The 10,746-nt window shown below is 60.7% G+C and overlaps 1 protein-coding gene across 1 annotated transcript; it reads right to left on the bottom strand.

Annotated features, from left to right (window-relative positions):
• Positions 1-7,159: 7,159 nt before the first annotated feature.
• LOC139694696 (uncharacterized) lies at positions 7,160-7,636 on the bottom strand (the record flags this gene model as incomplete). Its single annotated transcript, XM_071593188.1, has 1 exon — positions 7,160-7,636. A coding segment is annotated over exon 1 (477 nt), but the record flags the coding sequence as incomplete, so codon positions are not given.
• Positions 7,637-10,746: the final 3,110 nt, after the last annotated feature.

A 10,746-nucleotide genomic window follows, 5' to 3' on the forward strand; every position in this document is an offset into this window, starting at 1 on the left:
GAGACCACCCGCTGAATTTAAGCATATTAATAAGCGGAGGAAAAGAAACTAACCAGGATTCCCTTAGTAACGGCGAGCGAACAGGGATCGACTCCAGGGCCAAAGCTCGCGCCCCCCGCGGGGCGCCGAGCGCTGTGGCGTTTGGGAGCGTCCAATTTCCCGAGGGGCGCCGGAGAGTCCAAGTCCCTCTTGAACGGGGCCACGGCCCGGAGAGGGTGCCAGGCCCGTGCGACCTCCGCGCTTGCCTCCCGGGAGGGGCGCTCCTCAGAGTCGGGTTGCTTGAGAGTGCAGCCCAAAGTCGGTGGTAAACTCCACCTAAGACTGAATACGGCCACGAGACCGATAGCGAACAAGTACCGTGAGGGAAAGTTGAAAAGCACTTTGAAGAGAGAGTTCAAGAGTACGTGAAACCGTTTGGGAGTAAACGGGTGGTACCCGAAATTTCGAAAGGGGAGATTCAGGTCTCGCCGGCGACGGGCGAGGGTCGCTTGACGGATGGCGCGCCGGCGGGCGGGGGGTGACCCCCGTCACAGGCGCGTCACCCGGTGGCCCTCGAATGTTCGTCGTCGGTGTGACGCACTTCTCCCCGAGTAGGACGTCGCGACCCGTCGGACGCCGGCCCCAAGGGCCCGGGTGGAGTCCCGCCCGCTCTCGAGCGGAAAAGGACCCCGGGATCCCAGGCCGGATGTCCGACGGTAGGAAGCGAAAGTCGACGCGCCGCAAGGCGTCCGGCCCTCCGCGAGCACCCTCGGGGGTTAGGGTTCCGGACCCGGTCCGATCCCTTTCCCACCGTGGGGCTGTCCGCGAACCGTGAGGTGTCCTCGGACGGCGTCGAAAGTTTCGAGTCCGCGACGCTACGGCTTGGATGGTCCACCCGACCCGTCTTGAAACACGGACCAAGGAGTCTAACATGCGCGCGAGTCGTTGGGTCGGACACGCTCCGCTAAACCCATAGGCGCAATGAAAGTGAAGGCCGCCGTTCCGGCGGCCGAGGGAGGACGGGGTCGTTCGCTCGCTCCGGCGGGCGTCGGTCCCCGCACCCCCGGGGCGTCTGATCCCTCATTGCGAGGGGAGGCGCACCCAGAGCGCACACGTTGGGACCCGAAAGATGGTGAACTATGCCTGGCCAGGACGAAGTCAGGGGAAACCCTGATGGAGGTCCGTAGCGATTCTGACGTGCAAATCGATCGTCGGAGCTGGGTATAGGGGCGAAAGACTAATCGAACCATCTAGTAGCTGGTTCCCTCCGAAGTTTCCCTCAGGATAGCTTGCGCTCGGAGGAGAGTCTCATCCGGTAAAGCGAATGATTAGAGGCCTTGGAGCCGAAACGGCTTCAACCTATTCTCAAACTTTAAATGGGTGAGAACTCCGGCTTGCTCGATTTATCGAAGCCGGAGACGGGGTCCCCTCGGGGGCCCCTGGGATCGGAGTGCATAGTGGGCCACTTTTGGTAAGCAGAACTGGCGCTGTGGGATGAACCAAACGACGGGTTAAGGCGCCCGAATCGACGCTCATGGGAAACCATGAAAGGTGTTGGTTGCTTAAGACAGCAGGACGGTGGCCATGGAAGTCGGAATCCGCTAAGGAGTGTGTAATAACTCACCTGCCGAAGCAACTAGCCCTGAAAATGGATGGCGCTGAAGCGTCGTGCCTATACCCGGCCGTCGCCGCAGGGCGGACTCGGCTCCGAGTCGAGTGCCGCTTGACGCGGCGACGAGTAGGAGGGTCGCGGCGGCGTGCGCAGAAGGGTCTGGGCTCGAGCCTGCCTGGAGCCGCCGTCGGTGCAGATCTTGGTGGTAGTAGCAAATACTCCAGCGAGGCCCTGGAGGACTGATGTGGAGAAGGGTTTCGTGTGAACAGCCGTTGCACACGAGTCAGTCGATCCTAAGCCCTAGGAGAAATCCGAAGCTAACGGCGATAGAAAAAATTTTCATAAGCAAAATGATCCATCGGTCGGGCGAAAGGGAATCCGGTTCCTATTCCGGAACCCGGCAGCGGAACCGTTGTTTGTCGGGCCCTCACAAGGGGTTCGTCAGGGTAACCTAAAAGAGCCCGGAGACGTCGTCGGGAGCCACGGAAAGAGTTTTCTTTTCTGCATGAGCGTTCGAGTTCCCTGGAATCCTCTCGCAGGGAGATAGGGTTTGGAACGCGAAGAGCACCGCAGTTGCGGCGGTGCCCGTGATTTCCCGACGGACCTTGAAAATCCGGGAGAGGGTCACGTGGAGGTGTCGCGCCGGCTCGTACCCATATCCGCAGCAGGTCTCCAAGGTGAAGAGCCTCTAGTCGATAGAATAATGTAGGTAAGGGAAGTCGGCAAATCGGATCCGTAACTTCGGGATAAGGATTGGCTCTGAGGGTCGGGGCGTGTCGGGCTTGGTCGGGAAGCGGGTTGATAGCTGACGTGCCGGGCCTGGGCGAGGAGAATCGGTGCGTTCGCGCGCCGTGGATCCGAGTTCGGTCCCGTGCCTTGGCCTCCCGCGGACCTTCCTTGCTGCGAGGACGCGCGTGGCGACCCCGTGGTACGTCGTTCGTGCCATTTGGGGCCACCGCCCGCGCGCCACTCTTCGGCCGCCATTCAACGACTGGCTCAGAACTGGCACGGACCGGGGGAATCCGACTGTCTAATTAAAACAAAGCATTGCGATGGCCCCAGCGGGTGTTGACGCAATGTGATTTCTGCCCAGTGCTCTGAATGTCAAAGTGAAGAAATTCAAGCAAGCGCGGGTAAACGGCGGGAGTAACTAAGAATTGGCAATTATTGCTGAAAACATTATTTCGAAAAATTTTTCCGCGAAGTGAATTGGGGAAAGGAAATACTTTCCCCTACTTCCACATAGGATGCAATAGATGGAAGAGAGGGAACGCAGGTGGCAAAGGTAAAAGAAAATGTTGCAAAATGTTTCTTGATATAAGATAATTGACTTCGTTTCGTCTTGTGACTTCATTAAGTCCTATCATTCTTGTCTTTTCCATTGTGTGTTATTACTTGAAAGAATGGAGACGGTGGGTCGGGCAGGTTGGCCTCGAAGAGGCCAACCTGCCCGACCCACCGTCTCCATTCTTTCAAGTAATAACACACAATGGAAAAGACAAGAATGATAGGACTTAATGAAGTCACAAGACGAAACGAAGTCAATTATCTTATATCAAGAAACATTTTGCAACATTTTCTTTTACCTTTGCCACCTGCGTTCCCTCTCTTCCATTTATTTCATTCATCGGGCCCGATTCCTCTTACCGCAAACCCCAGGCCGCATATACCGGGCTACCAAGCAACCCTAGACCCCGATAACACCGGAACACGCCATTCCCAAGTCCCCTACCAACGCCAAAAACGCAAGCCCAACAAACGACCGCACACCCCACCGACCCCACACCGCAGACACACCGAACCCACCAAAGCACAAGCCTGCAACAACAACAAACCTTCACTCCAAAGCCACTACCGAACCCACAAGGAACTACACACCAACACCACCTTCCACGCCAAAAGGACCACCCACACCGACCCCCAAAACGCCGGACCGCAGCGAAAGCCACCGACACCGGTGCAAACACCAACACCGAGGCCACAAAACGTCGGACCGCAGCGTAAACCAACCCGAGCCGCCACCAACACCGGTGCCACCTCAAACAACGAAGCCCCAAGAACGCAAGTCCGCAGCGAAATCCAATCAACCACGAACGTCGTACCGAACCAAACACCAGGTGAACAACGTACACCAGATCACCACGTACCACTCCCAAGGCTGGCCACCGCCAAGGCCGGGCCACCGCCAAGGCCGGGCCACCGCCAAGACCGGGCCACCGCCAAGACCGGGCCACCGCCAAGGCCGGGCCACCGCCAAGACCGGGCCACCGCCAAGGCCAAGGCCGGGCCACCGCCAAGACCGGGCCACCGCCAAGACCGGGCCACCGCCAAGGCCGGGCCACCGCCAAGGCCGGGCCACCGCCAAGGCCGGGCCACCGCCAAGACCGGGCCACCGCCAAGGCCAAGGCCGGGCCACCGCCAAGACCGGGCCACCGCCAAGACCGGGCCACCGCCAAGGCCGGGCCACCGCCAAGGCCGGGCCACCGCCAAGGCCGGGCCACCGCCAAGGCCGGGCCACCGCCAAGGCCGGGCCACCGCCAAGGCCGGGCCACCGCCAAGGCCGGGCCACCCCCAAGGCCGGGCCACCGCCAAGGCCGGGCCACCCCCAAGGCCGGGCCACCGCCAAGGCCGGGCCACCGCCAAGGCCGGGCCACCGCCAAGGCCGGGCCACCGCCAAGGCCGGGCCACCGCCAAGGCCGGGCCACCGCCAAGGCCGGGCCACCGCCAAGGCCGGGCCACCGCCAAGGCCGGGCCACCGCCAAGGCCGGGCCACCGCCAAGACCGGGCCACCGCCAAGGCCGGGCCACCGCCAAGACCGGGCCACCGCCAAGGCCGGGCCACCGCCAAGGCCGGGCCACCGCCAAGGCCGGGCCACCGCCAAGACCGGACCACCGCCAAGGCCAAGGCCGGGCCACCGCCAAGGCCGGGCCACCGCCAAGGCCGGGCCACCGCCAAGGCCGGGCCACCGCCAAGGCCGGGCCACCGCCAAGGCCGGGCCACCGCCAAGGCCGGGCCACCGCCAAGGCCGGGCCACCCCCAAGGCCGGGCCACCGCCAAGGCCGGGCCACCGCCAAGGCCGGGCCACCGCCAAGGCCGGGCCACCGCCAAGGCCGGGCCACCGCCAAGGCCGGGCCACCGCCAAGGCCGGGCCACCGCCAAGGCCGGGCCACCGCCAAGGCCGGGCCACCGCCAAGGCCGGACCACCGCCAAGACCGGACCACCGCCAAGGCCGGCCCACCCCCAAGGCCGGACCACCGCCAAGGCCGGCCCACCCCCAAGGCCGCCCCACACCCAAGGCCGCCCCACACCCAAGGCCGCCCCACACCCAAGGCCGCCCCACACCCAAGGCCGCCCCACACCCAAGGCCGCCCCACACCCAAGGCCGCCCCACACCCAAGGCCGCCCCACACCCAAGGCCGCCCCACACCCAAGGCCGGACAAACACCCAAGGCCGGACAAACACCCAAGGCCGGACAAACACCCAAGGCCGGACAAACACCCAAGGCCGGACAATCACCCAAGGCCGGACAAACACCAAAGGCCGGACCACACCCAAGGCCGGACCACACCCAAGACCGGGCCACCACCGACGCCGGGCCGCCACCGACGCCGGGCCGCCATCCACGCCGGGCTGACACCAACACCGGGCAGACACCAACACCGGGCAGCTACCAACGCCGGGCAGCTACCAACGCCGGGCAGCTACCAACGCCGGGCAGCCACCAACGCCGGGCAGCAACCAACGCCGGGCAGCAACCAACGCCGGGCAGCAACCAACGCCGGGCCGCACCGAAAGCCGGGCGGGCGCTAACTCCGGGCGGGCGCTAACTCCGGGCGGGCGCTAACTCCGGGCCGCCACTAACACCGGGCCGCCACTAACGCCGGGGCTCCGCGAACCGCGCGAACTGCGGGCAGCCACAAACGATCGGCCGCCACCAAGGCCGGGCCGCCACGTTCGCCGGGCCACCACCAACACCCATGCCACCACCAACACCCATGCCACCACCAACACCCATGCCACCACCAACACCCATGCCACCATCAACACCCGGGCCACCAATAAGGCCGGGCCCGACGTTCACCGGGCCACCACCAACACCCGGGCCACCACCAACACCCGGGCCACCACCAACACCCGGGCCACCACCAACACCAGGGCCACCCATAGTGCCGGGCCCGACGTTCACCGGGCCACCACCAACACCCGCACCACCACCAACACCCGCGCCACCACCAACACCCGCGCCACCACCAACACCCGCGCCACCACCAACACCCGCGCCACCACCAACACCCGCGCCACCACCAACACCCGCGCCACCACCAACACCCGCGCCACCACCAACACCCGGGCCACCACCAACACCCGGGCCACCACCAACACCCGGGCCACCACCAACACCCGGGCCACAACCAACACCCGGGCCACCACCAAGGCCGGGGCCGACGTTCGCCGGGCCCGACGTTCACCGGGCCACCACCAACACCCGCGCCACCACCAACACCCGCGCCACCACCAACACCCGCGCCACCACCAACACCCGCGCCACCACCAACACCCGCGCCACCACCAACACCCGCGCCACCACCAACACCCGCGCCACCACCAACACCCGCGCCACCACCAACACCCGCGCCACCACCAACACCCGCGCCACCACCAACACCCGGGCCACAACCAACACCCGGGCCACCACCAAGGCCGGGGCCGACGTTCGCCGGGCCCGACGTTCACCGGGCCACCACCAACACCCGCGCCACCACCAACACCCGCGCCACCACCAACACCCGCGCCACCACCAACACCCGCGCCACCACCAACACCCGCGCCACCACCAACACCCGCGCCACCACCAACACCCGCGCCACCACCAACACCCGCGCCACCACCAACACCCGCGCCACCACCAACACCCGCGCCACCACCAACACCCGGGCCACCACCAACACCCGCGCCACCACCAACACCCGCGCCACCACCAACACCCGGGCCACCACCAACACCCGGGCCACCACCAACACCCGCGCCACCACCAACACCCGCGCCACCACCAACACCCGGGCCACCACCAACACCCGGGCCACCACCAACACCCGGGCCACCGCCAACACCCGGGCCACCGCCAACACCCGGGCCACCACCAACACCCGGGCCACAACCAACACCCGGGCCACCACCAAGGCCGGGGCCGACGTTCGCCGGGCCCGACGTTCACCGGGCCACCACCAACACCCGCGCCACTACCAACACCCGCGCCACCACCAACACCCGCGCCACCACCAACACCCGCGCCACCACCAACACCCGGGCCACCACCAACACCCGGGCCACCACCAACACCGGGGCCACAACCAACACCCGGGCCACAACCAACACCCGGGCCACCACCAAGGCCGGGGCCGACGTTCGCCGGGCCCGACGTTCACCGGGCCACCACCAACACCCGCGCCACTACCAACACCCGCGCCACCACCAACACCCGCGCCACCACCAACACCCGCGCCACCACCAACACCCGCGCCACCACCAACACCCGGGCCACCACCAACACCCGGGCCACCACCAACACCGGGGCCACCACCAACACCCGGGCCACAACCAACACCCGGGCCACAACCAACACCCGGGCCACCACCAAGGCCGGGGCCGACGTTCACCGGGCCACAACCAACACCCGGGCCACCACCAAGGCCGGGGCCGACGTTCACCGGGCCACCACCAACACCCGGGCCACAACCAACACCCGGGCCACCACCAAGGCCGGGCCCGACGTTCACCGGGCCACCACCAACACCCGGGCCACAACCAACACCTGGGCCGCCACCAAGGCCGGGCCCAACGGTCACCGGGCCACCACCAACACCCGGGCCACCACCAACAACCGGGTCACCACCAACACCCGCGCCATCACCAACACCCGTGCCACCACGAACACCTGGGCCGCCAACAAGGGCGGGCCGCCACCAAGGCCGGGCCGCCACGTTCGCCGGGCCACCATCAACACCCATGCCACCACCAACACCCATGCCACCACCAACACCCATGCCACCACCAAAACCCGGGCCACCACCAACACCCGGGCCGCAACCGACACCGCGGCCACCACCAACACCCGGGCCCCCACCAACACCCGGGCCACCACCAACACCGCGGCCTCCACCGACACCGCGGCCGCCACCGACACCGGGGCCGCCACCGACACCGCGGCCGCCACCGACACCGCGGCCGCCACCGGCACCGGGGCCGCCACCGACACCGCGGCCGCCACCGACACCGGGGCCGCCACCGACACCAGGGCCCCTAACAACGCCGGGACGCCACGAAAGCCGGGGCGGCACCAAAGCCGGGCAGCTACCAACGCCGGGCCGCCACCAACGCCGGGACGCCACGATAGCCGGGGCGGCACCAAAGCCGGGCAGCTACCAACGCCGGGCCGCCACCAACGCCGGGCCGCACCGAAAGCCGGGCAGCCGCTAACTCCGGGCTGCCACCAACGCCGGGGCTCCGCGAACGCCGGGCAGCCGCTAACTCCGGGCTGCCACCAAAGCCGGGCCGCCAATAACGCCGGGGCTCCGCGAACGCCGGGCCGCCGCGAACTCCGGGCCGCCACTAACGCTCGGCCGCCACCGAAGCCGGGTGCCCGCGAGGGCCGGACTACCACTATCGCCGTTCACCCACTAGCGCCGAGCAGGCATTAACGCTGTGCCGCCTCAAAGCCGGGCGCCCCAAGGTCACGGTGACCGAGGAAAGCCACAACGCCCTTTCGTTGGCCACGGCGATAAACACCATTTCAAGAGTCTTCCCTTCCCTGCAATCCCACAATTTTAACTGGGCTTTCAGCGATTCTTCCGTACGCGTCACATTCCCAGTGCCATCCGGCATTTGCCTTCGCAACTACGGGCCTTTTTTCACAACGCCAAATACCTTCGATAACTATCCTCAAAAAGCTTGCCGTTTATCTCTCATTTTCCATTGATCGCTAATTTATCAACATTTTCTTGCCTTCCCTCAATACTCATCCAACACCACTTCTCCTAAGATTTCCCCAATGGGAAGGTTCTAACTTTTCGTACTCGCTTCCAACCCGATACTGGCAACCCTTAAGAAAGCAAATACAATCTTGAGATCCCCTTGGACTTCTTTCCCACCACCGATAGCGCCCGGTGTTTTTCGCCCCGCACTGGGAAAATGTTACGGTCCAAAAACACACGTTTTTCATTTTCCATTTTTTTATATTTTTATGTTTCCATACTTCACTCTAATTTATATCTCATTTGCATTGCTTTTCTTTTACCTACAGAATTAAACACGGACTTCATATATTTCACAATTTTTTCTTCCCTTTTTTACCCGATTCGGTTTCCTGGTTTCTCCGCCCGCAACTGCGGGAAAATATTCTGCCCAGATTTCATCCTCTGTTCCCTAGGTCTTACAACTGCTTACAGTTTATAACACTTTTTTTCTTTAACAATGTTTACCACTCAAATTTACGTTTTCCTATATTTTACCTCTTTTTGAGATCCTTTACCCCATACTCGCGGGAAGAGCGCCCGAACCTACCGGCGTTATTTTCTGCCCTTTCCCGCACTATACTGTTATCCTTCCTTGCCTTTCCGAGTTCGCCTATTATTCCGCTTGTTTCATCATTTTTATTATTCCCTCACGTTTTTCCAACCTTAGCTACCTTTCATTTATTCCTTTACGATTTATTACGCCCTTTTTCACTTTCGGTTAAAATATTAAACTTCACGCACAAAATCCCCGTTCTTCCTCCCCTGCCTCATTACTCACCCACACCTTGCTACTTTAACATGACTTCCTCATGCCATTCATTTCAATGCAAACACTTCGGGAGTTTACCGAGGTTACTTTCGGCCGAGTCAGCTTATACATATGTTTTACAACACTTACACCGCCGAAATTATAACTTATCCCAGTACGGCGTATTCCACCTCCGTTCCTACGACGCCTGCCTTTGCTTCCCCACTCCGTCAGAAATCGAATGATGCCGGTTCGATTCCAAGCCTATTTCCCAGTACATGACATTTTATGCTGCTGGTAAAGCCCACAATAGACACTTATATTTCTTCTATTATATTACCTCCATTCACCCCTCTAAAAATGGCACCATCAGAATGGGAAGTCAATAATGAATTTCATTTCCTTATTTTAACATTGAAGGATCAACACAACATACATCATTTTTCAACGTTTGGGTAACCAACTTACACATTTGAAGTGATACTCTCGGACTCATGCCACCCCTGTGCCCACTAATTAGCCAGCTTCAATTCAATTCAATACATGACCTTTAATATATTGCTTTCTTAAGATATTCACAATTATTGGACACCTCCCACTCATTTAAGAACATGCTTTGTGATCACAAACCTTGGGCCAACTTCCTCACCTATATTCCCTCCTCCTTCCCACTAACTCTTTCATCCTGTCTGAAGCTACAAACTCTTATTAGCCCTCCCTCCTCCCATGCCCCTCCAATTACCCACATCAACTTCCATACATGAAGCCACAACTTCCTTTCTTTACCTGTAATCATCCATATACATAATTAACAGGCTTAAGGATGCCCATGGAAACCCTAATCCATCCAAATTTGTCATAATGAACACAATTTTCCTGCATATATACCAATTTGTTACACTTTATCCTTAATTCCTTGATATTACATTTAACTCTTCTGTCCTTTGCCTCTACCTCTATTCTCTCTTACCTTACAATATATATATATATATATATATTATTTGATCTTTAAATATAATAACAATTTTCTAACTTACCAATTAAGTTATGTACGGTTCAAAACACAAATTCTTTCACTACATCATTAATCCTTTTCTGGCCTATTTTCCACAGGTATGGTGCCCTTGATTACTCTTTACCTGTATATAGATAGTTAACATTATAGGGTTTTCTATTCCTCTCAATACACTTCACTTCATCATACAAGAAATATCCATCTGCACATTTTTCACTACATCACCAATCTTGAACACTTCCTCACTCCTCTTACTTATCCAATCAAAAACTCCTTGATTACCATTATACTCTTTCATCTGTTTATAATGAACCAATTTCACTTCAATTTTCCGTTTCCCCTTATCCTTTAGAGTAGATAACATAACGTACTGGTACT

Source organism: Hetaerina americana, unplaced genomic scaffold, assembly GCF_022747635.1.
Source record: "Hetaerina americana unplaced genomic scaffold, ioHetAmer1.1.p SCAF_520, whole genome shotgun sequence".
Lineage (NCBI taxonomy): Eukaryota > Metazoa > Arthropoda > Insecta > Odonata > Calopterygidae > Hetaerina > Hetaerina americana.